General features: G+C 33.7%; 4 protein-coding genes across 4 annotated transcripts; 2 read left to right on the forward strand and 2 right to left on the reverse strand.

Annotated features, from left to right (window-relative positions):
* Window positions 1-1221: 1221 nt before the first annotated feature.
* On the reverse strand, window positions 1222-10848 carry LOC133294531 (uncharacterized). Its single transcript, XM_061493216.1, has 8 exons — window positions 10504-10848; window positions 10163-10309; window positions 9952-10064; window positions 3580-3672; window positions 2944-3046; window positions 2802-2876; window positions 2037-2132; window positions 1222-1503 (listed from the first exon to the last, which is right to left on the reverse strand). The coding sequence occupies exons 1-8, from the start codon at window positions 10597-10599 to the stop codon at window positions 1441-1443; spliced, it is 786 nt and encodes a 261-aa protein (XP_061349200.1). The 5' UTR covers window positions 10600-10848; the 3' UTR covers window positions 1222-1440.
* Window positions 10849-14306: 3458 nt separating this feature from the next.
* On the forward strand, window positions 14307-15023 carry LOC133294453 (putative F-box protein At1g67623). Its single transcript, XM_061493110.1, has one exon. It carries the CDS (start codon window positions 14307-14309, stop codon window positions 15021-15023), a length of 717 nt encoding a protein of 238 aa, XP_061349094.1.
* Window positions 15024-16454: 1431 nt separating this feature from the next.
* LOC133294519 (small ribosomal subunit protein eS21) lies at window positions 16455-18678 on the reverse strand. Its single transcript, XM_061493204.1, has 4 exons — window positions 18630-18678; window positions 18206-18298; window positions 17983-18115; window positions 16455-16973 (listed from the first exon to the last, which is right to left on the reverse strand). Exons 2-4 carry the CDS (start codon window positions 18253-18255, stop codon window positions 16908-16910), a joined length of 249 nt encoding a protein of 82 aa, XP_061349188.1. The 5' UTR covers window positions 18256-18298; window positions 18630-18678; the 3' UTR covers window positions 16455-16907.
* A 3768-nt stretch (window positions 18679-22446) lies between these two features.
* Window positions 22447-23122, forward strand: LOC133294528 (protein RALF-like 33). The gene has a single exon (XM_061493213.1). The coding sequence runs from the start codon at window positions 22502-22504 to the stop codon at window positions 22898-22900; it is 399 nt and encodes a 132-aa protein (XP_061349197.1). The 5' UTR covers window positions 22447-22501; the 3' UTR covers window positions 22901-23122.
* Window positions 23123-27651: the final 4529 nt, after the last annotated feature.

A 27651-nucleotide genomic window follows, 5' to 3' on the forward strand; every position in this document is an offset into this window, starting at 1 on the left:
AGCTATTTATATTTTTATAAAAATATTTAGTTTTTAAAAAAATATTTGGCTTTTGACTTCTACTTTTCTGAGAAGTTAAAAATTTTAGCTTCTGAGAAAAGTAGGTTTTTGGCTTTTTTTGTGACTTCTCCTTTTTTTAAAAGCAGACATCCAAATGAACTAAAAATGAAAAGTGCTTTTTTTCTTAATAAAAAGCAGCTTTTGAAGAAAAAAAAGCTCATCCAAACAGGCTCATAGTATCGACCTAGTAAGGCTACTTATAGGCTTTTTGACCTAACAAATGTAATATTGAAAATATTCTACCATCTAACATTTTATAAGACTAATGTAGGAAAATGCACTTTAGGTGTCTACACATCTAGTCATGCACCTGTGACATATGTGTGTTTCATGTGATGACAAAAGTGAAACACGTCACTGCAGAGTGTGGATTTCATTCCGTCCAGTTTGATCACGTCAGTTCTGTCTAATGACATTATTACTAGGTGCACATTTAAGACACATTAATACCAGATGCACATTTCACTCATGTTATCGGCACGGCAAAGTTAGTCGGCACTATACATACTTGTGTCAGGTGCACGACCAGACGTGTTCACAAACGCGTCTTCCTCATTAATATGGTAAAACGGTGAAATATTTGCAAAATTGCATTTGTCAGGTCAAAAAGCCCTGCTTATACTGTTACGAATTATTTTTGGTCCACATTGGTGAAGGGATGCTTGTAAATCAAAAGGGAATGACGGCTGATAGGAAAATAAAGTAGCCCCACATGATACCTTCCATGCAGAGATTTAGACGGACCATGTTATAAGGTGCCCCATATTTAGGGTAGGCAAAACAAAGAAAAAGGTGTGGACAAGGTGCCAAACTCATCACCACCACCCATTCAATTCAATTTTGAGGAGAGACAATTCAACATTCTGATTAAAATGAGAAGATCAGGTACAGACACGGATCAACATCATCATGATCATGACCTGCGTGTACTCTTTTAGGAGAAAACGATAAAAACGAATACCTGGATTAAGATGCTGACGCTCATCAGCTAGTCAACCAATCACTTCGCGTTAGTATGAAGCAAATCAAAAGGTGATAGTTGATTTTGATTCCACATCCAGAGGAGGAGGAATAAGGATTTTGAATTATATATATATATATATATATATATATATATATATATATATATATATATATATATATATATATATTTTTGATGGTAAGAAAGGGTGGAAGAAGGTTCATGTGTATCACTATGACCGCAACCTAAGCTATTACATAACTGTTATTTTCAAACTCATTATCCATACAAAATTTGCTCATGACTAGATATAAAATCACCGTAGTACTAGTGATATGGAAACCATAATCAATATCTGTAAGTGCCTAAATATGATATAAATCAGATAATCGCCAACAAAACCTATCCAAGAGTAGTCATCACTTTGGATCTACATTGTAAAAGACTTTTGTTGATCCCTTCTTCGACCGAATTTGAGAAACCTGACCAAATACAAAATCAATCAAATATAACTCAACAAAGAAGTCTCTATTTTTTATAAACCAAATCATACTACAAAGTTTTCATTCAAACAGCTTCAAGAAAATGACTTCACTGCATACAAGATATAAAACATGATAAATATTGAAGGATGAAAGGAAGCCTGGCTAATTAAAGAAAGCAAACTTATACAAAAAAAAATAGAGTAAATACCTTTTTTGGTCCCTAACAAAAAACACGGTCCCCACTTTAGTCCCTTACAAAAATAAATTAGTCAATTAGTCCCTAACAAATTCAAAGTGGACCCATTTAGTTGAAATCGTGGTCCCTCACAAATTCAAAAAAGACCCATATTAGTCCCTCAAAAGGACTAAAATGGGTCCACTTTGAATTTGTTAGGGACTAACTGACTAATTTATTTTTGTAAGGGACTAAAGTGGGGATCGTGTTTTTTGTTAGGGACCCAAAAGGGTATTTACTCAAAAAAATATCAATTCACACCCAGTTTTCTAGTGTAAGTAAATGGAATTCATACCTTAATTCGTATGATGTCTGAAATATCAGCAACATGGGTTCCACCACAGGGGCAGCCAGGATTATCTCCTATCCTCACAATGCGAGGTGTGCTTTCCTGTTAAGGTTTATGCAATTAATATCAAAGCATACTGTGGTGCAGAAATGAAACAACAAAACCAGACTGATCCTTGAGATGAAATTAAAATTTCAGTATCCTTTGATGTATGTATAAGCATGTAATGTACTTAACGGTGATATTATGGTTATGGTAAAAGAACCATTTTCTTTGACAGGCACAAACACACGTATACACCCAGAAAGCAGCAAAGGGCAAACAATTGTATTCCTTCATCAACACTGATATTAGAATAAATTGATTTGATTACAGTGATTGGAATGAGAGTTTTTATCTTCATCAAAACAATTTTCCAAGTTATGACGACGACTTGTCCGAGTCTTCTTTGCCACAGAGAATTCTATCATCAGAGGGCCAATGGAAGAAACTGTATGAGCTGGAATATTCCTGACACTATACTAAGGTCAAGGGAGGCTATATATAGTACTGTAATGTTGTCAGCTGACCTTCAACAGAAAATCTAACACAAGTTTACTAATTTATCCAAAAAGAAAACAAACAGAAGAATTTGGCATGCAGAAACTGAAAGGCACCTTGTAAGATAACAAAATGACGGGCATTAGGGTTATAGCAAAGCTAGCAACTAATTCAGGATAAAGAACACACAGAAAATTATTTGCAGTAACCATATATCTTTTATAGACTGACCTTGGGAACATAATCAGGAAGACAACCACCACAAAGCTTAGCGGCAGCATCATAAGGTAATATATCAGCAGAAACCTAAATGACAAGGTTTTCAGAACCTGATGCCACATATAAAAAGCAATTTATCAACTCTGTAACTTACTTTTCCTCCCACTGAAATTAAAGCATTAACCTCTAGCTCTAAATCCTTTTGCTTATTCCTCATTTCATCTTGTGGAATTGTGCCTTTATATTCAACCCAGGGCCTGGAAACAAGAAAATAGTAAGTGCAAAGCAAATTGTAACTTGTGAACACATTTCAATAGAACACTCATATGATACAACCGCAAGAAATTATTCAAGGTCATATCTTTCTTGGAATAAACCATTAAATTGGTCCTCCAAATATTATGGCATCACCACATTAAGCCTCCACGGATTTTTTTTCACCAAAAAATTCCCTCAAAGATATAAAATGTCACCACATTAATCTTTATGCAGGACTAAAGAAGTGACACTGAAGAATGGATTTAGTAACTGTTTTATATCTTTAGAGGACTGATTGATGACATGCTAATCTTTGGAAGATTAATGTAAGGGTTTACTCTATTTCTAATAACTAGAGTCAATAATGATTAATATTATCCTAGATTAGCAATGATTTGACAGATAAAACATTGCCTCTGAGCTTGGATAATAAAGTAGGAAATCACTTTCATCCCATTTCAGGTAAGGTGTTCATAGTTAGCCATACAGACAATACACTTTGAAGTCATTAAAAGCAAGAAAAATGATATACCCATCAGGAAAATGGTAAGCTTTGCCAGGCTCTAAATGACCCAATCCTATTCTTGGGAGACAAATATCAAGCAAATGCCCGGCTGAATGCAACCTACACAAATAAAGAGCAAGAAAAGATTGAGAATTATACAAGCAGAATGATAGGATCTTCAACTCAAAAACTGAAAATAAAAGGGATACAAAGGAATTTCCTACATAAACCAGATTTTGTATATTGAAGGTATAAAGGAAAATTACAAACAGTATTGGATGACAAGAAACAACAACAAATCAAAAAGGTAAATGACAAGGTAGATGACAGAAAGAAATTATGAATAATTGATGCAATTCGAGAGGCACCCTTTCTCTCCCAAGTTCCTAGCCCAATCCCAAGTAATTGCCTGCCTTCTCCATTTCTTTCCTCTCTATTTATTATCCATACCCACTTCTAGAATATTCTCTACTAACTAACCATTTTGTTGAGTCAGCATTGAGAGGTGGGAATCTCCTATAACACTTCCTACAATACTCTTTTACAACTGGTGTCGTATCATAGAATTACAAATTTTCTTATAAGCAGTGTAGTAATCATACTTTTAAAAAAGAGTATTAAAACTCCCTTGTTGAAATAAAATCAAGGCTAGGGTGCCAGTCTTAAAAAAAGTTAATTTTAAAAGTTGATAATATCATATGATTAAGGGAAAATAAGGGCATATACGAAGCACAGAAGGTAAACCTTTTCTGTTCCTGTGCAAGCAAAATAAAGTTTGGCTCTGAATAAATTCTATACAGAAGTCAGATTTGTTGGTCATATAATAGCAGAAAAGCTTAAAACAAAAAAGGGAAGATCTAAATCTACTGAAATGATGCCTCTTTAATCATTTTTCTTTGACCAACATCACCAACAATTGTTTAATAGCAATGAGATTTGCAGGAAATAATTTTAATAATTACTAATTGTAGATTATTCTAGAGTTTTTTACTTGTTTCTAGCTACTTGTCCCTTTGAGTAGTGTGATGCCTCTTCGGTTACTGTGTATTTTATTTATTACTTCAACTCCTTAACTACCTTGTAATCTGTATATAAAGATCCCTTTGGGTGTCAATCAATATATGAAAAATACATTTCAGTCTTATATTACATCATGGTATCAAGAGCAGGTTATCCTGTGGTCATCTTGTAAACCTCCACGTTTCTTTCCGTTTTTCATTTTTCACTGTTTATTAAAATAACTCAGAAACCATATCTGGACCCCTCCAATCACGAAACCAAGGCCACCATTGGACTCAGAAGCCATTTCCGAGTCGACCCACGTCAGCCCCGTCGCCGGAAAGTCAGCTACGCGCCGCCACTGCAGAACTGCCCCTCCGGCGCGTGTGAGCCACGCGCCGCCCTGCCGGCCTCCGTTTGTCACGCGGCTTTCACAGAACGGCTCACCTGGCCTTCCTCTTCCTGTTCTGGGGGTTTAAATCACGATTGGAGCACTCTTCTTGCTGGGTCCAGTTGGTTCCTCTTCGTGACTTTCCGGAATAGTGTTTCTGAACGATTGGAGTTCCTTTTTTTTTGCTGTTTTTTTATTTTTTTGAACAATGGAAGTTGAAAATATTGAGGCTGCGAATAAGCATTCTGAAAAATCATCCGGTAATGTTTCTGGTGTCTTTCCTCTTCCCTGTTCTTCGTCTTCCGGAGACAACCCAGCTATACAGATTACTAACCACCGTTTAAACGGTAAGAATTATGTGCAATGGCATCAATCTGTCAAGTTGTTTATCCAAGCAAAAGGGAAAATGGGGTATCTTGATGGAAAAAAGGAAAAACCCGAAGCTGATGAACCTGATTATGATAAATGGATGACTGAAAATGCCTTGGTCATGACCTGGTTGACTAACTCCATGGATCCTGATATCAGTCAAACTTATTTGTTTCTTGATACGGCTCAGGAAATTTGGGATGCCGTTAAAGAATATTATTCTGACCTGGGCAATGCTTCTCAGGCTTTTGAACTCAACACCAAGGTAAGAGAGTTACATCAAGAGGGGATGTCTTTGACTGAATACTTTCTTGCTTTAAAAACTCTGTGGCAGGAGTTGGATCTTTATGATGCAGCAGATCTTCAAGGTTTAGAAGCTAATGCAAGGTTTAAGAGTTACTTAGAGAAAAAACGTCTCTATGAACTCAACACCAAGGTAAGAGAGTTACATCAAGAGGGGATGTCTGTGACTGAATACTTTCTTGCTTTAAAAACTCTGTGGCAGGAGTTGGATCTTTATGATGCAGCAGATCTTCAAGGTTTAGAAGCTAATGCAAGGTTTAAAAGTTACTTAGAGAAAAAACGTCTCTATGATTTTCTTGCTGGCCTTAATCGTGATCTTGATGATGTTCGTGGAAGGATATTGGGTCAGAACCCGTTACCTTCTATTGCAGCTGCGTTTTCTATGGTACGACGAGAGAAACTTCGCCGAAAGGTAATGTTGGGAGACAAGAACTCTAAATCCTCCGATGTATCTGCCTTAGTAGCAAAACATACTCCTCGTCCCCCTAGTGATGCAAAACATTCTGACCGATGGTGTTCTTATTGCAATAAGAGTGGTCACACTCGCGAAAAATGTTGGGAAATTCATGGAAAACCACCAAACTGGAAAACAAAGGGGATGAACAAGAGTCGTGCTTATCAAATCTCTTCTGATGTGAAGGGTGAGGGGTCTTGTGCCTCTCCAAATTCCGATGGTGTATTCATCCCTAAAGCTCAGTATGAGCAATTTCAGAAGGTGATGTCTCAATCTGCTGAAGCAACTAGTCATGTTGCTCAACAAGGTATGGCATTCCATGTTGATCATAGTAGTCGTTGGATTCTTGATTCGGGAGCTTCTGATCATATGACAGGTAATGCATCCCTGTTTTGTTCTTATACCCCTTATTATCACCAGTCACGAATAAGGACTGCTGATGGTAGTTTCTCTAATATTGCGGGAAAGGGATCCATTAAGCTCTCTGAACATATTACTCTGAATTTTGTCCTTCATGTCCCTTCTCTTACTTGTAACCTTATCTCTATTAGTAAACTTTCCTCTGAATTGCATTGTGTTGCTAAATTCTCTGCCAAAACCTGTGTTTTTCAGGAACAGGATTCGGGGCTGATGATTGGCAGTGCTAGAGAGGAAGAAGGGTTTTACTATTTTGAAGAAGATTCTCATGAAAAGAGATTTTTTGCAAATCACTCTTTATGTTTATCAAACGATTGTAATGATGTTTTGTTGTGGCATCGTCGTTTAGGACACCCAAATTTCTTTTATCTTCAAAAGCTGTTTCCAAACTTATTTTTCAATAAAAAACCAAGTTCCTTTTTTTGTGATGATTGTCAGTTTGCAAAACACTCTCGTGTTTCTTATTTCCCTAGAGATTATCATGTTTCGTCTCCATTTACATTGATTCATAGTGATATTTGGGGCCCAGCTCGTGAAAAAAATATATCTGGAACTCGTTGGTTTATTACCTTCATTGATGATCATTCTAGAGTATGCTGGGTATATCTTCTAAAAGATAAGTATGAAGTTGCAGCCACTTTTAAAATTTTTCATGCTATGGTACAAACTCAATTCCAGACCTCTATCCAAATCCTGCGAACTGACAACGGTACTGAATATTTTAATTCTGTTCTTGGTGATTACCTAACCAAGCAAGGTATTATCCATCAAAGTTCTTGTCCTAACACCCCTCAACAAAATGGGGTGGCTGAAAGAAAAAATAGACATCTCATTGAAGTTGCTAGAGCCCTCTTGTTTACAATGCATGTCCCTAAATACCTGTGGGGGGAGGCTGTCTTGACTGCCTCATATCTCATCAATCGGATGCCCTCTCGCGTCCTGAATTTTCATTCTCCCATATCTTGCCTTACCCGCTCTTTTCCCTCCTTTCGGGCTCTCTCTTCCCTTCCTCCAAAGTTGTTTGGCTGCGTGGTTTTTGTTCATATTCCTCCACATCAAAGGTCCAAACTTGATCATAAGTCTGTTAAATGTGTCTTCATAGGATATCCTCCTAATCAAAAAGGTTACAAGTGCTACTCACCTTCTCTTCGAAAGGTCTTTGTTTCTATGGATGTTACTTTTTGTGAAACACAATCATTTTTTCCCTCGACTTCTCTTCAGGGGGAGTCTATTGGTATAAATGAAGACAAGTCTTGGATTCCAAATAATTCTACTGTCTTACCTTTACCCTTGGAAACATCTGTTGTTTCTTTACCTTTGGAGTCAGGGGGAGTTAATGTACAGGAGACAAGGACAGCAACTGTACCAGAGACTGGAGATCCTCCCGATAAATGGGGAAAATTCTACAGCAGGCGTAAATCTCCTCAAGATCCTCTAGACTGCCAGGATTCTGACCCGAGTCCTAGTTCTAGCAATCCACTTGAGAACACTGGTACAACTGACCTAGATGTGCCCATTGCCCTTCAAAAAGATACTAGATCTTGCACTGCTCATCCTATTTCTCATCACATTTCATATGAAAAGTTATCTCCAGGTTTTCGTGCTTTCAACACTGTATTAGACGGTACAAAAATACCAAAAAATATCCAAGAGGCACTTAATGACCCTAAATGGAGGGATGCAGTCTTTGAAGAAATGGATGCTCTTAAAAAAAATGGAACTTGGGAGTCCGTGGCACTTCCCAGAGGAAAGAAAACTGTAGGTTGCAAATGGGTGTTCACAATAAAATTTAATGCAGATAACAGCATCAACAAATATAAGGCCAGATTGGTTGCCAAAGGATTTACTCAAACTTATGGGATAAACTATCAGGAGACGTTCGCTCCCGTTGCCAAACTTAACTCTATCCGAGTCTTACTATCACTTGTTGCCAACCTTGATTGTCCCTTGCATCAATTGGACGTAAAGAACGCTTTCTTAAATGGGGACTTACATGAGGAAGTTTACATGGATCCACCACCTGGTTTTGAACAGGGAGATGGTTCAGTATGCATGTTGAAGAAATCTCTTTATGGACTTAAACAATCCCCTAGAGAGTAGTTTGAAAAGTTTACTCGTGTTGTTAAAGAAAGAGGATTTATCCAAGCTCAGACTGATCACACTTTATTTTTTAAACACTCCGATAGTGGCAAAATTGCTATCCTCATTGTTTATGCTGACGACATAATTGTCACAGGTGATGACTGGGAGGAAATAAAATCTTTAAAAGGGGGTTTAGCTAGTCAGTTTGAACTAAAGGATCTTGGATCACTCAAATATTTCCTTGGAATGGAAGTTGCTCGTAGCAAGGCGGGAATTTCCTTATCTCAGAAGAAATATATTCTAGACCTGCTACAAGAAACAGGTATGCTTGGGTGCAAGCCTGCAGAAACTCCAAATGAACCCAATATTAAATTGGGAATTGAAGATGGAAAAGATGTTGACAGGGAGCAATACCAAAGGTTGGTGGGGAAGCTGATCTACTTATCTCACACTCGGCCTGATATTGCATTTGCGGTTAGCATGGTTAGCCAATTCATGCATTCTCCTAAGGAAAAACACCTTAGTGCGGTTTATAGAATCCTCAAGTACCTCAAAAACACCCCTGGTCGAGGAATGCTCTTTAAAAGGGGACACAAGAGGATGATAGAAATCTATACAGATGCTGATTGGGCTGGCTCTGCTATGGACCGAAGATCCACTTCAGGATATTGTACCTATGTCTGGGGAAATCTTGTGACCTGGAGAAGTAAGAAACAAACTGTTGTTGCCAGAAGCAGTGCAGAAGCAGAATTTCGGGCGCTAGCCCATGGCATTTGTGAAGGAATCTGGTTAAGAAGACTCCTTGGAGAATAAAGATATCTTATTCTCTACCTGTGAGACTCTATTGTGATAATAAGGCTGCAGTCAGTATTGCTCAAAATCCTGTACATCATGACAGAACCAAACATGTGGAGGTTGATCGTCATTTTATCAAAGAAAAATTGGAGGAGGGTAGTGTATGTTTGTCATATGTACCTACCAAGGAGCAAACAGCCGACATTCTCACCAAAGGATTACACAAACCCATCTTTGAGGATTTAATTAGCAAGTTGGGGATGATCAATATATATCTCCCAACTTGAGGGGGAGTGTAGATTATTCTAGAGTTTTTTACTTGTTTCTAGCTACTTGTCCCTTTGAGTAGTGTGATGCCTCTTCGGTTACTGTGTATTTTATTTATTACTTCAACTCCTTAACTACCTTGTAATCTGTATATAAAGATCCCTTTGGGTGTCAATCAATATATGAAAAATACATATCAGTCTTATATTACATCACTAATTCTAACAAGGCTACCTTAAAAAAGAAAACATTCCCGAGCTGGATATCTCAACTCAATATAAAAAGAAGGGGAAAAAAATATAGAAATAATTACTAATTCTACCCGGAATTCTGTTTTCGCCTGGGCTCATCAACAAACAGTGAAACCTCCTTCCCTTTATCGAGTGTGGGCTCAAATTCCCCTCCCAGATTCTCAAAGAAACCATAGTGAAAAACCTACACAAAAACAAGGAAGCAATATACCTAAATGAACCTCAGAGACAAAATTAACAAAAAAAGAAGAAGAAGCTCAATATTGATTTTACAAAACATACAATTCCATCTTTGGATCGAACATCATGAACCACAAACTTGATGTCTGAGCCATCAATGTGTACCAAACCAGTGTCCGCCGGCTGACCACCTCCTTGTGGATAGAAGATTGTACGATCCAGTATCAAAGCATGTCTGTCATCATCTCCCTATGCACATTTACCCAAGAAAGAAAGAAAGAAAGCAAATTACTTAAGATAAATTCTCAACTATAGTTGACTCTATTTAACAATTTCCTTATTTTTCTGATCCTTCAACTTATCCCACATATTCTCAGAATTAAAAGATGGAATACAAAAAAAAAAAAATTAAAGGTGAATAACACATAAGAACTAAAGCAAACCTTGAAGTGAGAAAGGAGCGTGGCAGTGGATTGGAGCTTCCACATGTCATCATAGTACTCCAGCTTTGTGGGAATCTTAAGCATGGTCTCCCCCATGTCCCAGAATCGCTTCAACTTGGTTTTGGATAGCAGCAGTACCTGGCGGCGTCAGCATATATAGCAAAAGAAAAGGGAATACCTCATTTAATACATGAATGGAGCAGACACATAACGAAGCGGTTACTTTTCTAATACGTAATTGACTTATGTCAAAGTTTGTTGAGTCATTCATATTATACAATATACAAAAGGAAGTCCCTTTTTCCTATTGCGTTTTTTTGAAACCCTCTCGGGCAAGAAGAACCCTAAATGGGAGAAATTGGGGGATGTGGATGCCATGCATCTCAACGTGTCATTTTTGGACTTTCTTGTTTGGTTGAAGTTTTTAAAAAATTTAACTATGCATCTATTTTTCCTATCTATCTACTTTTGTGTAAAAAATTTGGAGAAAAAATACTGTTGAAAATACCTCTTCCAAGGTGGTATTTTCAAGTTGCCTAGGCTAATGGAAGAAAGAGAAATGTGTGGATGCCAAAAATACCCTCTTCCATTAGACAATAGTGTTTGCTACGAGGGTTATTTTGTAATTTGAAGTTATTTCCCCATCTATATTTTACTTCAAACCAAACATAGACTTTATAAATTTTACCTAATTTACCTGATAAAATTTTTTCTAACCAAACAACTTTTTTATATTTTCCTACCAAACTCACTCTCCAACCATTTTCCTATCAATTATATTTCCTTTGTATTCAAAAAATTTCTTCTCAACCAAAGCTATTCCAAAGACTAGCTATGGGAGAATTTTGCAAACGTCCCTCTCAATACATAGTAGAAACCTAGAGTATGTTTGGATTTTTTTCTTTTTTTAAGTTGGAAGCTACTTATAAGTTAACATTAAAAAAAAAGCTTAAAAAAATTGAAAATTATTTGGTAATCACATAAAAATTTTAGGTTGAAAATTATTTAAAAACACATTTTTCTTTTTCTTTTGGTATTCTTAAAAGCACATATTTCAATAAAATTATCTCTCTCTTTATATTTTTATATTTTTATAACTCTTCTTAGAAGCTTTTAATTTTTCAGTTTTTTCTTCATTATAAAAAAATAACTTTTCATTATAAGAGTTTTTTCGAAAATCTATTTGGGCTAACTTACGTTTATAAATAGTTTCTTACTTAAAATTTTTTTTATTCAAACAAGCACTAAGTTATAAGGAAATTCTTCATGTTGAGGAGGGGGATTGATTATGTATATCAGCATGTATTCATGGACAAGCTTGCGTTGGTGCTACTGTCATTGTTTACTGGTAAGAGAAAATCATCATTCTTGAAACATTGTACGAGAGTGAAAATTTGGAGATTTTGTACCATGAAGAATAGTGCTTTGAAGGTAGAGCTAAGTGGGGCTTTGTCTACCAGTGTGTGTATGTCATAATAAAGTATCTACTTCTCCAACCGTTTGACCAAGGGAGTTTTTTCCGACTAAATACTCTTTTTAGTCTCTAATAAAAAATATAATTTCCACTTTAGTCCATGATAAAAATAAATTAGTCAGATAGTCCCTAATAAATTCAAAGTGAACGCATTTAGTTGAGATTGTGGTCCCTCACAAATTCAAAAAAGACTCATATTAGTCCCTCAAAAGGACTAAAATGGGTTCACCTTGAATTTGTTAGGGACTAACTGACTAATTTATTTTTGTAAGGGACTAAAGTGGAGACCATATTTTTATTAGGGATCAAAAAGGATATTTACTCTTTCTTTTTCCTAAATTATTAATGGGAAAAACTATTCTTATGTCACATGATATAAGTTTTCTCTCCTACACACCCTTCGATAACTGTGCCATCTTTTTTCTTTTCTTTTCTTTTATTTTTCAGGTGGTGGAGCCCACTAGTTTATCTCTATGACATGTGATAACTATCTCCTTTAACATGAGATTAATAAAACCCATTATTAATCTAGTTGATGAGATAAAATTTTCCTTCATTAGTAAATTCCCATGTTGTTGATATGGCTTATTTTCATTGTTGTAAACCCGGCCCGACCCGATCGGGTCGACTCGGAACTCGGTGACCCGGTGACCAGACCGGTTCGGGTCAAGCATTGGACCGGTCATGCATCGACCCGGTCAAAATCCGGCCAAACCCAGTCAAAACCGGTGACCCGGTGACGCAGTGACCCGATCAAGTTATGTATTTAAAAAAAAACCAAAAAATCAAAATTGTTTCATCTTGTCAATAAAATGTAGAACTCATTTTAATTTTTTTTTTTGTAATTTTATTTGCTAGTATACCCTTTTACAATGACTTCAAATTTCAGCTTTCAATACTGAAACAATTTGCGAAATAATAAATTAAGAGATTGTGACATATGTCATTTTTAATGTAGTTGAATTTGAAAAATATGAGTCAATGTCATTAAGAGATATGTTTATGCGGATTATGAGTTGCAATTTAAATTGACATAGTAATAGTATGCATTTTTATTTATTTATGCTTCATGTTTTTGAGCTTATTTAATAACCTTATTTAATTCATTTTAGATATGAAGAATATAATTGAATTTATATTTTCATATTTATATATATTTTTATATATCTATATATATATATATATCTGGGTCATCCGGTCCGACCAGTAACCCAGTACCCTTACCGGATCAATGCCCGAACCAGATTTAATAACACTGCTTATTTTAAGTTGATTTATTCGCCGTATCATTGATTAATCATGTGGGATTCTTTCTTAGATTTCGATCTTAAGGTAGCATCTATTTATTAATTTTTTTTAAATATTTTTTCTTAATAATTTATTAAAATGTGTCATGTGTTTGGAAAAAAAATTATATATATATATATTTCTTTTAGGGCAACTGAAAAAAAAAACAAATATCTTGTAACAGAGACAAAAATCGGAGACTATTAGTGTATGATCGGTCATACTTAGTGTAATTGTAAAAAAAAATTATAAACAGATCTTTCCTTATATATATATATATATATATATATATATATATATATATAATATATATATTGGTTTTTGTTCCTTCCAAGGAAAAGATGCATTTGAAAATAAAATTGGGGAAGTAAGGTTAATAACAAAAATTGCATGATAAGATTATAAATGAATTTAATTTTAATGAAATGTCATTATAAATTTTTTTTACACATTTATTTAATTTTATGTTGGCATATCCCTTTATTAAATTTAACTTTATTAATAACTATATAGATTATCTCTATTAAATTCCATCTTGCATATCACTTGAGATAAATTCTCAACTATAGTTGACTCTATTTAATAATTTTCTTATTTTTCTGATCATTCAACTTTTACTGTATTTTCTCCGAATTAAAAGGAAAGAAAAAATTCAGGGTGAAAGGCAAAACCCCATTTAACACAAGGATGGAACAGACAACACCACACAGCAGTTACTGTAGTAATAAGTAATTGATTAGGGATTCAGGAATAGAAAAAGAAAAAATTGTATATAAATATGATAAAAAATTGTGAATTGAAAACAAATAATAAAATCTAAAAATTAATTTTAAAAAATCATGTAAGATATACTAAGATATAATTAAGATATTATATAATATTTTCTATACTTCAACCGACTTATGTCAATTTATATACACGAGGAAGTCTCCTATTCCTATTGTCTTTTATGAAACCTTCACTTTACATAAGTCTAAACCTTCTGTCATAGGAATAGGAAGGATTCTAAAGTTATTATTGTCAAGTTTTCAACCTTAAAACAATGGCTGTTTTAAGAGTAAAGCAGGGAAGGATTAAGAAGAAGAAACATGAGTCCCTCAAAATTCTTCCAAAGGATTTAGTAGTGGAGATTTTTTCAAAGGTGGCATCTCATTCGATTGCTGACATCTGCAAGGTCAAACTATGTTGTAAAGAATTTCTTCACGCTGCAGAGGATAATTACGTGTATCAACATGCATCCATGGATAAGTTTGCATTGGTGCCACTGCAATGGTTCACCCAAGAAAAAGAATCATCATTCTTGAATCGTTGCAAGGAGAGTGGTAACTTAGAGATTTTGTACCGGGAAGGAATGGTACAATACTTCAGTTCTTTGAGAGTAAAGTTGGGTCTTGAAAATTTAAAAAAGGCAGCGTTGAAGGGTCATGGTGAAGCCAAATATGTTTATTGTATGCTTTTGATGTGCGGTGAAGATCAAGAACAAAGAAACTTGGGATTTGATCTTTTTCGTTCTTTGAAAACATCCACCTATGTTAGAAGATGCAGAGAGAGGGTGAAATCTTTTATCAAGAGCATGTGGATGAATAATCCAGTGGCTCGAAATCATCACTTATCTTTATGTCATTCTAGCACATGTAAACTGCAAAAACTTTCAAAAAGATTGTCGTCATGGGTTGAGGATGAAGATGATGGTATCACATGTGAATATTGCAACGGGGATTATGAACTGAATATATTTTGTAATATGTTTAGGGTCTAATTTCATTGTTGTAAAAAGAAATACACCTTCTGTTGTTTGAAGGTTTGTTTTTTTTTCTTTTTTTTCTTCATATTCGGATTGAATGTCCTTGGAAACGTGGCTATAGAAACTCAAAAAATAGAAAGAAGAACATGGGAGTCTATCAACTTTTCCAGAAAAATCGTTGTGCTCTGGATTTTTTCTCTTTTTCTTTTTCGAATTTATCAATATAGTTGCTCCTGCTGATAAGTGAGGAACCCAACGAAGAAGATGCCTAAATTTTCTATTTCTGCACATTAAACTCTTCATTATTAAAATAAAAATAAAAATCGCTTATTCTCGATATTGTGTACTTTAATTGATTTATGACAATCACGTGGGGTTCTTTCTTTGATTTAAATCTTAAGACTATTTTTTGGGGATTTCAAATCTCTTAAATTATTGTCATTTATTAACTTGTTTTGTGTTTATTATCTACTTTGAATGATTTATGACAATCATATTGATTAATCATGCGGAACTCCTTCTTTGATTTGAATCTTAATTAACGACTACTTTTTTGGGATTTAGAATCTCTAGAATTATTATCTATTAATTAACTTATTGTGTACTTTAATTGATTTATGACAGTCACGTTGATTAATCATGTGGGACTCTTTCTTTGATTTACTAATCCTCTTAGGTTTTTTATTGCTACTGATCTTTTACATGAAAGTTGGAGTCTTCAGTTTCAATGACTATGTTTAACAACCACTCTTTTATTATGTGGCTTCTCTTCTGATTTACTTCCTTCTTATGAAGTGTAGCTAATAACTCAATGTTCATAAATCTTTGTACGTTTTCTAAGCATGCAAGCCTACTTGATGCGAACAACGCATAGCACCTTAAAACTTGATGAACGAACACTATGTTGTTTTCGGTGAGGAATGAAACGAACTTGGAAGGAGAGGACAATCCTCGCTTTTGCTCGCTTTAAAAATTGATCCGAACGTTTCCAAAAAATAAAAATAAAAAAATTGATCCGAACGACATCAGATTTTAAGCATCGTTTAAATATACTTGCTCATTTGATCCCTTAACACAAAGAATGCGCAATTTTAATTCCTAATAAATTTTATAACAGTCAAATTTCTAATTTTTTTTTTAATTAAAAAAGTCATATCCCTGCAATGGGCCAGTAATTTATATATATAACACTACTAAATTTATATCTGAATAACATACACTTAGTAAATTCATTTTTATATAAACTCTCCAATATAAATAAACTAAATACAAATTAACATGTTTAAATATAAAAAAAAAATGGTGAATTAAATAAAGTCGTGCTTTACAAAATAAAATAACATGATGCTTTACTCAATAATGGTATCATGTCACCCATATAAGTCAGTACACTAAAAGAGAAACCTAATTTTTTTTCAATTAAAAAATTTAAAAGATTTGACATTAGGCCTTTAAAACAAGTTTCAACGTAGGCGTCAAAATTGGCTTTAGGAGCAACGGAGTATATAGACAAACGCAGTTTGACAAGTTTTTCTTCAAACACCTACTCTTAGTAATTTAGTACCACTCGTCTCTGGACAATTCTCCAAGTTGCTGCAGAGAAGGCCACTGCACCAATCATCATATTAAGGACAATCACAGAAACAAACTTGACTAAATACACATTCTATCAAACCAACCTATAAAATTCCTCAAATATATTCATAAATCAACACAATGAATGGAATAGGAGGAAACAACCAAATATCTTTTGAATGCAGTTTCAATCAGTCAAAAAGCAACTTTAATCAATGAAAAGCAAATACTGCAAAATTTGTGGTTAAATTAGCCAAGTTCTACAATCGTAAGACTCGAACATCTCCCGCAATAGTAGAACTTCAGACAAAACTATCATCACTACTACTGTTGTTTAACTTCAGCTTTCTTCTTCTGCCACAAGCGATCTAGTGCACTGTCAGCATCTCCCTGACAAGAAAAACATAAAATCATTAGGTAAGAAATGCAATTCGTGAGTAAATTATACAGGTGCACCATTGAAACAAATAAATCTTTAGTGCTACCATAACACTCAGTGCTACTTTCATTCATTTTGTGACAAAAACCATATCATATGATTAGTTGTCATTTAATTTTTTCTCTTTCCAGATGACATGATATCCACGTGTCACAAAATGAATGGGAGTAGCACTGAATCTTCAATGCTACGGTAGCACTAAAGATTTATTCCATTGAAACATACAGGCCCAGGCATGTTCCATAAGCCCGACAGGAATCAGAATACAATGATTAAGACAATTTCCAACATACATAAAAATGTAAACAAAGTACAAGAAACTGGACAATCTACTCAGTCGTTGATCATATTACTGTATCATAGCTTCATCCAAAAAGAAAAAAGAAAACATAGCACAAGGCATATAGAATGAGATATGAATACACAACCAAAGAAGAAAATCAAAAGTTCTTATAAATCCCCACAAACACGCTGCACATTCCTCCTCGGCCAAAAAGAAAAGTTAAAAAACAAAAAAGGGAGTAAGAAGACAGCAGAAACTCATCCTCAACAAATTGATATTCAGGCTAATTCAACTTTTTTTGAGAGGATATGCAGCAATAATCAACAATGTTTATGCAACATAAGCAAGGTTGATTATTACGTACAAATTAATAACAGGGCTTACTAAATTTTTGCGGTGTTTTAGAGATATTGCCAGGTGGGTAAATTAGAACACAATTCATTAACTACAACCGCACGATCAAATTGGTTTATAAGAGGCAAAAACACAATTAGTCAAAATCAACCAATATACGAAAAAAGAAGTATGGAAAGCCATTTGCCATTGGAAGCCAATCCATAGTGTTAAGTTGCCAAGACTCAAAATATTGTAAGACACAATCACACAAATCCAGCAAAAATAAACCATAATGCAATTCAGGAATACATTAGGAAAAGGGTCAAATAAAATATAAAGACCTGTGCTCTGATGTAACCACAGAGGGCGAATGTGGTGAAATGACCATTATAGATACCAGTCTCATCCAAGTGGCCAATGTTAATCTGAATCGAGGCATGGTCCTTTGAAGTTATCAGCCTGTTAGTGGCAGAGCTGCATCGTAATTGGGCATTAGTTCAAACTACAAAGGAACAAACAAACCCACAATTTAAGAAGCAATTACAACTTCAAATGTAAATATACCATTTCCTTGGAACGTATAGCTCAGTGAGCTTACCCTCCTCGTTCTGCATCTTATGCTCGTTGTATAAACCTCTTCGTCAAATATCTAGAAACCTAAATCAGAACAGAATAAGACTACAAGTGATTAAACCGATATAAAATTAAAATTTTCCATCTCAGGAAGCAGTTGCGTTTAACCATAAATGATTAATACAAAGAAAGCTATTTTTAATTAAAAAAAATACAAAAATATCAGAAAAAAGGGGGAAATTGAACATAGATTATCACACTGATAATGAGAGACAAAGGGGGGGATTAACGCATCAAAATTGGTGAGAATATTAAGAACGTAATAGGATAGATTAGCGGAGTCCAGAATCCATATTACATTACAAAATTACAAAATCACAAAATACATGAACAAGGAACCAAAGAGAGAGCGTACCACGAGAGGCGAAAGTTTTAGGGCTCAAGAAGACGATAGCATATGAAGCAGAAAAACCTAGTTTCATTCGGGTTTGGGCCGGGTTGGATTTATGCTAAGCCCGATTTTAGGCCTTCTAATCCCCATGTAATTTAGTCAAATCCAGTCCTTTTTTCAAACCAGGCCCACCCAAAAATGTTTGTTTCCGTGACCAAAACAAATGCAGAACACTAAAAAAAATGGATTGGTACATAGAGAACGAAATAACATAAATACTAGATTTATTTATTTTCTATGAAGGGATGGTAGATTACAAATACTCAAATTTAGTATATTTATTACATCCTCTCGATTTTATAATATAAATATGGTTTATTCATTGTGGCCAACGGTAGATACTGGACTTTGTTTCTATCATCTAGATCAGCCTCAATTTGCTGATATAAGCTTAACATATTTGTTATTAACTATTCTTGCTATGATCATAGGTATGTGAATCTGTGTATCACTTTTTTTTTTTAGACAATCTTTGCTCGTTGGAAAAAACCGAATGATGAGATAATAGAGTCATATGCTTTGTGAAATATATGACTTTGTTTATATAAATACATATACTTTGCTTATACAATACACATCAATGAGAAATAACTTTTAATTTTGATGGAAGGTTAGTGAAATTTTTTTACAAAATATTACATTGTTATTTAATAATATTTCGTCGCATTATTTAATAAGTTTGATAATTCATGTGTTAATTTAAGAGTTTGTTTTTTCTGCAGTAAGCTCAATACGACGTTGTTTTGGGACGAAAATCATGGTATTTTTGTAATTTTAATTTATTTCAGGGTTATTATAGTCTTCATAATTATAATTTTTTAATCTTTCAATTCCAAAACGATGTCGTTTTGAGAATAAATACAGATAACTTACCGACAGTAACTGTAGAAATATTTTTCTATTAACTTAATCACTAAATAATGTAGCATCATTAATTAGCAGTATAAAATTATTTATATTGACAATACATTTAAATTATTTAAAAAAAATTATAAATTAGCGCAACAAGTCTGTTTCCTTGATGAATTACTTTTAGTATATAGTCAGTTTTGCAGTTACAAAAGAAAAATATTATTCAAACATATTAAGTATGGATGTGAGTATGTGACGATGACGGGCACATTGCATAATCATCTACTTTATTGAGTCGTAAAGAACCAAAGGGCGTAAAATAAGACCTCAATCAGTGGCCGATAAACGTTACTTGAAGTTGAAACGTCAAACTGCAAAGACAGCTTCATGACTAACGCGGTTGCATGTGGTGTAAGGAAAGATGACACTAACTATAGCCTGATGCTTTATATAATATTAAAAACGTCGATTGTAGGTCTGTCTTACACTTTCTATGCCTGTGTTTGGTACATGAACATATCATAATACACAATTATTTTATGCCTTTTAAGTATTTCTTTAAATGAAATGAAACTTATGGTATTTAAAATATCTATACTCAGTAGGTTTTTTAACCAGTCTAGTCTTTATTCAATAATTAATTATCAAATTGATCTTGATTATAAATTATTTCAAAAATTTAACTTCTCCATAAAACATAACACCAATTTGTCCATATCTGTATCAAATCTACCCGAGTAACCCCCTTCTTACCCGGGTATTTTTTGAAATTTTTTCTCTACTCGAATAATCAAAGAGATACTCTGGTATATTTCAAAACTTTAGGAAAATATTTGATTTATTTGCCCGAATAAATAATCATAGCTTGCATATCCTAGCATATGTGTGTCTATCAGTTTGCCATAATAAATTAAAAGCACATAATGAAGTGACAATATGATAAAGCCTGTGAGCTCTATCTATTGGATTGACCAATATAATGTTTGTAGCTGTAAAGAGAATCTTCTTATAACTAACCTACGTTCGGGAAACTTTTTGGTTGTTATTAGAAAGAATGTTTTTTTTTGTATATCTGTAATATTTATTTTCTTATTTCTTTAGGATTGTATTAGGTTTGGGCTAAGCTCATTAGTGTGTCTATATTGTACATCATATATCAGTTCAATACATACAGTTTTATTTCAATGTTCCTCTTTTCTCTTGTTATTTAACATGGTATCAAGAGCCTAAGGAACTTTGAATTTTTTTTCCGGTGAACCCACTGTTCATTATTTTTTTAAAAAAAATTTCAGAACTGTCTCGTTGTCAGTTTTCGGACGTTTATTCTGCATTCAAGCCTCTGATTCCGTCAACCACCACCATCCGGTGGATTTTTCCGACGACCCACATACCGGTGTATAGAAATAGGTTGTCACTTTGTTCGAGAAAATGTTATTGCTGATAAAATTACAACTAGTTTTGTACCCTCTAATGATCAATTAGCAGATATATTTACAAAGTCTTTGAGGGGTCCTCGAATAAAATTTATATGTAACAAGTTTGGTGCATATGATCAATACGCTCCAGCTTGAAGGGGAGTGTTAGAAAGAATATATCTTTTGTATATCTATAATATTTATTTCCTTATTTCTTTAGGATTTGTATTAGGTCTTGGCTAAGCCCATTAGTGTGTCTATATATTGTACATCATATATCACTTCAATACATACAGTTTTATTTCAATATTTCTCTCTTCTCTTGTTATTTAACAGTTGTTTTTGTTGCATGATCTTTTTTAGCTATCAAATTACTATTTCCAATTTTGATTTTGATTACATGTGAACAGGTGAGATGCTTATACCTGAAGAGCACTATGGGAAGTGCAATCCGCGTATTTTAGATTCATATATCATATGTTCATTGATATGCATAGTTAGCGGGTGAAACTTCTTAGGGTGATGGATATGCAAGCGAGATATTATCGGTGGCTGTTGATGTCCCTTTGAGTCTCGTCATGTTCTTCTGATTTCAAAATTTGTTTGGTATTAATGATTTCAATTTGGTGCCTTCGAGGACCAATTTTGCAAATTTTGTACGTACTTTATTTGGTGTGCATCCAAAACTTTAAGTTACTATTCATGTTCTTCAAAGTTATGATTATTTACCTGAGTAGCCCCTCTTTACCAGGATAAATAATTAACACATTTTTTCAGAATTTTGAAATATACCAGGGTATTCTCTTGACTACCCGGATAGGAAAAAAAATTCAAGAAACCTCCTGGTAGGGAGGGAGGTACCTAGGTAGGTTTGAGGGTCAACGGTCAAACAAGAATAGATTGATGTTATGTTTTCTGAAAAAGTTAATTTTTTAAAATAACTTATAATCAAGATCAATTTAATAATTAATTATTAAATAAGAGCTACAACGATAAAAAAAACCATACTCTATCAACGGTTTAGGTTCTATGTACAGTAATATTGTTTAGTTGTATTTGAAAAATTTCATTCATCAACTGCGGTGGCACTTGGATGTTTGCACACATCATATCATTTATTTACATATATAACAGTTTCTCTAGTGAGTATTTATACATATAAAGAAACAAAAATCACCTGGAACCGCCCAAATAAGCCTAAATAAATAAATAAGAACAATAAATCAATGTGATTCATAGTCATAGGCTGGCCCCAACTGGCTTGCAATCGCGAATTCATGTTCTCTCTTTATAGGAATTTATTTATTTCATTTTTATTATTTATTTATTTATTTATTTTAGGGACACAAGATTTAAAAGGTTGAATAAAGTCAAATATATGATTGATTAATGTGTGCGAGTGAAGCAATTACCACTACCAGTCACGTTAAAGTCAAGTGGCAGCACTCGTAAATAAAGGGCACATCTGATGGCATTTGTTAGGAAGCCGTCGTTTAAAAGCTGAGAGCAGAGGCTCCTCCTCACCAACTAAACAGAACAGAACAGAACAGAACACAAGTAATTTCAAACATGGGGAGTTCAACAAGAAGCAGCTTCTATGGTTTCTTTCTGGTGTGTGCGATCTTGGCCGTCCACGTGTCTATCTCCTCATCATCCACCCTTGCTTTCACCGGCGACATTGACAACCAGCTCGGCGCCTTCTTCCTCCCGCTGAAGTCCGACTGCCGCGGATCCATCGCCGAGTGCAGCCTGCTCGTCGGAGATGAAGACGACACCGAGTTTCTGATGGATTCTGAGAGCAACCGGCGCATTTTAGCCGGCAGAGGGAGATACATTAGCTATGGTGCGCTGAGGAGGAACACCGTCCCTTGCTCACGACGCGGCGCTTCCTATTACAATTGTCGGCCCGGCGCTCAGGCCAACCCCTACCGTCGCGGATGCAGTGCTATCACCCGATGCAGGCGTTGAAGTTCTTCTACTCATTTTATCTTTACCTTTTTTTTTTTTTTTGATTTTTTTTATATATATATACTTTTGTAATTGATGAGAATCGGTATCGTTATGCTACTACTACATATATACATACAATTAGAGAAAGAGCAGTGTAAGTTCAATAAAATTTAATTGCCGTTTGTATTTGTATTTGTATTGTAATTTAATTTTAGGTAAACATCTTATTATTGATTATTATTTGGTTGCGTCAAAATTACTATCTGTCATTATTTTTATTATTGGTGTTAATCATCGGTTGTTTCTGTTTGTACTCTCTGCTTTTTCATTAACATATATGTTTTTTCTTTTTTTAATTTTTTTTAGTTGGAAATTTGGGGATATATTTGATGGCAGTGTGTGGTTGGTTTGGAAGGTAATGTGAACTGAAATTATGGGGTTTTGAAGATAAGGGCGATGGACAATATGAAAACTAAAAATGTGTCTCTTTTTGGATTTTGCCTTTTGGATATGTGGCTTGTGAGAGAAGGAGGCGGGTATTTGTTCGGTGCCTTATTTTGTTGAAATTGAGGAATGCCCCGCTGGATCTTGCCCGTTGATTATGCTCGCTATAATGTCAATTTTTTAGGAATATTTATCCAGATTTTTCTCATAAAAATAGCAAATAAAAGGTCATGAGTCACTTTCTCCTCTTATTATGATTCAAAACGAGTATAAAAAAAGGGCAATCGCAGTCCATGGTCATCTTTCTTTCTTTGTTAAAAGGACTCAATATTATTACTTATTCCGCTGTTTTTGTTTACGAGTAAAATAACACACAAATAGGCAACATCAAACAAAGTTTCAAGAATAGTTACGCAATTACAATTTTAAATTCCAACCTCCATGCCGCTGATAGCGCAGCTATCTCTTTTCGACCGCTTTTTTATTGGTCTTTTGAATTTTCATAATCAAATTCAATAATAATAAAAAAAATAAGAAAATACATCATTTCGTGTGTTAAATAATATAACAATGTTACATAAAAGTATATTAACCATTAAATATACAAATTAACAGTGATAATTTTGTAATTTTTTATTTTTTTCATCCTTTATTATCGTTGATTAACTTTTTATTTTAATTTCTTTTTCTGTTTTATCTTTTATTACCGTTGATTAACTCTTATATATTTATGATTCTTTCAAATGATATAGTAGCAATGAGTTTCAGTTGAGTTGGTTATCAAATCTATCACGGCCATCATCAAACTTAAATAATATACAGTAGACGTTTTCATAAGCATCCTTTAAAAGTGTCTTTAAAATCATCGCTTTCTTTTGCTTTCCTTTCCGAGGGGGAATGCTATTCTTCAATTAAAGCCAGCCTCACATGCATTATTATCCACATCAATCAAAATCAGCGAACGCGCTTCTATGATTATTATGATGGCATCTTTACTTTTTTGTGTGACAACCAAAATACACCTCATAAACCTTTGTCCCATTATCTTCTGTCCAACTATAATTTTGTCCCGGACCACCAACTTGAATGAATAGAGACCCCCAAATCCAAGGGTATAGACCCTTCTATATCTACATTCACACTTACTATATTTAATGGCTATCACTAGCTTGCAATGCTGCCCATATGATATCTTAATGTGATTGTGCATACATCAACGCAACGCAAATGCATCGAGGAACAGGAACTCTCTCCTAAGCTGTCGAATATCATTATTACACTTGATGTATCCACAATTTAAAAAATAATACGATATAACGAGAGAAAATCCAGCAATTCCATAGAATATATATGAATCGTTTGAGTTTTCGACGATCTGGAAAAACCCGTAAATGATTCATAATTCGATGAGCATTCACCAAAAAAACTTTTCCTTATCAATTTTACACGCATAAATATATTTGTTTTTGGATTTATGCGGAAGCGATTAAAGACCTAGTACATTGGGTATGCTTACTGAATCATCCTCGTTTCACAATTACTTCTTGGTGCGCAGGTCTCGTGTAGAATCTTTATTTGTATGATTCCTCTTCACGAACAGCTCACCTCAGTACCACAACATGAACAACCTCCTTGAAGCTAGATTGTGGCTGATCTTTCAGACTATGTCTCAAGGGGGAAACGGGAAGTGTGTGGGCACTCTCTCACTTTCATGAAGATGACCTTACCTCAGCTTCTGCAACCATCAAGTAAAGACAAGAGAGGCTGATGACGGTAAACATAGAATATATATAGAATATGTATGGGTTCCAAGAAATCCTAACTCTAAGCATAATGGACTTTAGGTTTCTTAGGCTCTTCTTACACTCTAGACTCTATTAGACTTTAGTGAAAAAGCAAAATTCAACATTTTACACGCATAAATATATTTAGTTACATATCTTCTATAAATGTAATTTCCATCATTCATTTTTCTATCTCTTTCCTTCTATATTATGGACTGCTGGCTCTTGGTTCCATATTCGTGTTGTCTATGTCCAAAAAGTTACGCGTAAATAACTTTTCATTCAGCGAATAAAGCAAATGGATTCTTCGCAAATATTTGGACCAATCCTTAGGGGGAAAGAAAAAGTTAAAGTTTAATCCATTTTTAGTTTCTTATGAGGTATTCTCACAAATTTTTTAATTGAGATTATTTCTGTCAATACCGCTAAGGGGCTGTTTGATATGGGAATTTTCTTATAAATCTTGGGAGAGAGGGGTGGGGTAATTTTTTTTTTCAAAGTTTGGTATGAGGAAACCGATAATTATCTCAGGAAACGTTTTTTTCCATCCTTTTATTTTACATATCATATTCCCAAATAAAAATATCATATGATATATGGTATTTTTATTTTTCCATAACATCAGTAAAATTAACTCAATATTTTTGAAAAAAATTTAGACTTATTGAACACTTCTTCATAACTTATCTGAACAAAAAAAAATTCACCATATTCTGGGGAATCTTTTCTTCCCACTAAAAAATAATATCTTTTCTAACAAATACCCGCTTTCTTAGAAGTTAAAAGTGATGTAGATGGGCTTAGGAACGGCAACAGGACGAGTATCCATGAGTATTCGTGTTATTTAAGAATTAAAAAAAAAAACAAATAAAATAAAAAGCACTTAGGTAGTGTTTGGTAGAAGATTTATTTTGGGATTGATAGAAAAGTGTAAGTGGATATTGAAAAATACCACGTTTGCTTCAGGTTTTTGAAAAATATACTAGGCAAATATGATAGATGGGGAAATAACTTTTGTGTTGAAATTCACTGTTACAGAATACCACTTGAGATGTGGTATTTTGAGATAACTGGGGAAGTGAAAAAACAGGTGCAAAGTTTCTCCCGAACATAGATTTTGCAAATTTAAATAAATTTTTCTAGTAATGTTTTGATCAACCAAACAACTTTTTTTACATTTTCCTACCAAACTCACTTTCCAACCATTTCCATAATAATTACATTTCTCTAGTATTCAAAAAAAATTTCGTCAACCGCCCCCTCGGTACAACCTTGTCCAACAATTTAATTTAAAAAAATACCAAACAACATAAATAAATTTATTCTATTTTGTAATAATCAAATTACATAAATCATTATTACATAAATGTTAAACAATTTTTCAATAATTTTTATTACTATCAACTTATTCACTAAAAAGAGTATTGTGAAACAATAAAAAAACAAAAAAAAATTATTTTTTATAAAAATAAAAGAGAAGAAAATATAATTTTTTGTTAGTTGTTTAGATTCTTCTTTTATTTATTTATCCTATTTCATGGTCCATTGATCATTTTGTCTTTATTTTAATTTTTTTATCACTTTTCCCCTCTTCTAAAAATATATATCAATATATCCATCTTATCAAATTATATATCAATTTGCTCATGTGACAGTAGTTACTCAAATAAATGAATCATTTACTAGAATAAATAAATTATCAAGTACTAGGGTTTCATCAAGTAGGGATAAATTGATATATATTTTAAAACAACTTTAGATTGATATATAATTTATGAAAAAAAGAAAAAGTGGACAAAAAAATTAAAACAAGAGTAAAATTGTCAATCAACCCTAATCTCATAACTATATTGTCAAGGGTTGATGGAAAATGAACAACGATTTTAGTTTAAGACAATTTATTTTATTTTTATTTATGATGAACTTTTTTAAGATTTTTTTTTATAAAGAAAATGGTTATAAAGGAATTAAAAGATCTACGGCAGGAGAGGAGACATCAAATAATTCTCAGAGCCACTGCTGTCACAACCACCACCACTATCTTCACCACGTCATAGCCACCACCACTATCGTATCGCCGCCACCACCACCACCACAACCACACCATATGAAAAAGAAAGCGATGATCCAAATTTTTTTTACATTTAATAAGAATTATTTTTATTATATTATTTGTTGTGTTATCAAACACAATTCTCATTCTCGGAATAAAAATAGAACATGTTATCAAACATAATTTTTTTTCCATAAACTGTTCCAAGGCACAAAAATAAAAAAAAAATTGTTTCTTTTCAAAAACAATGCTAGGAAATAGAATGGTTGGCATGCACATCTTTTGAGTCACTCGAGTTAAGATTTTCATTTTCATTTTCTAAAAGTTATTTGAACTTTAAATATGTAAAACTTCGTTACGTACCAACTCGTTAACATCGCATAATATTAAGCACAGGATAATAATAAAATTAAATTACTTCTTAAATAATATATTAAATGAAATGTACTTAAAATTTAATTATACATTAGTTGAAATTTGAGTTCATT

The sequence above is a fragment of the Gastrolobium bilobum genome, unplaced genomic scaffold (assembly GCF_033153095.1).
Source record: "Gastrolobium bilobum isolate Gb01-03AN ecotype WA unplaced genomic scaffold, APGP_CSIRO_Gbil_v1 utg5188, whole genome shotgun sequence".
NCBI classification, from domain to species: Eukaryota; Viridiplantae; Streptophyta; class Magnoliopsida; order Fabales; family Fabaceae; genus Gastrolobium; species Gastrolobium bilobum.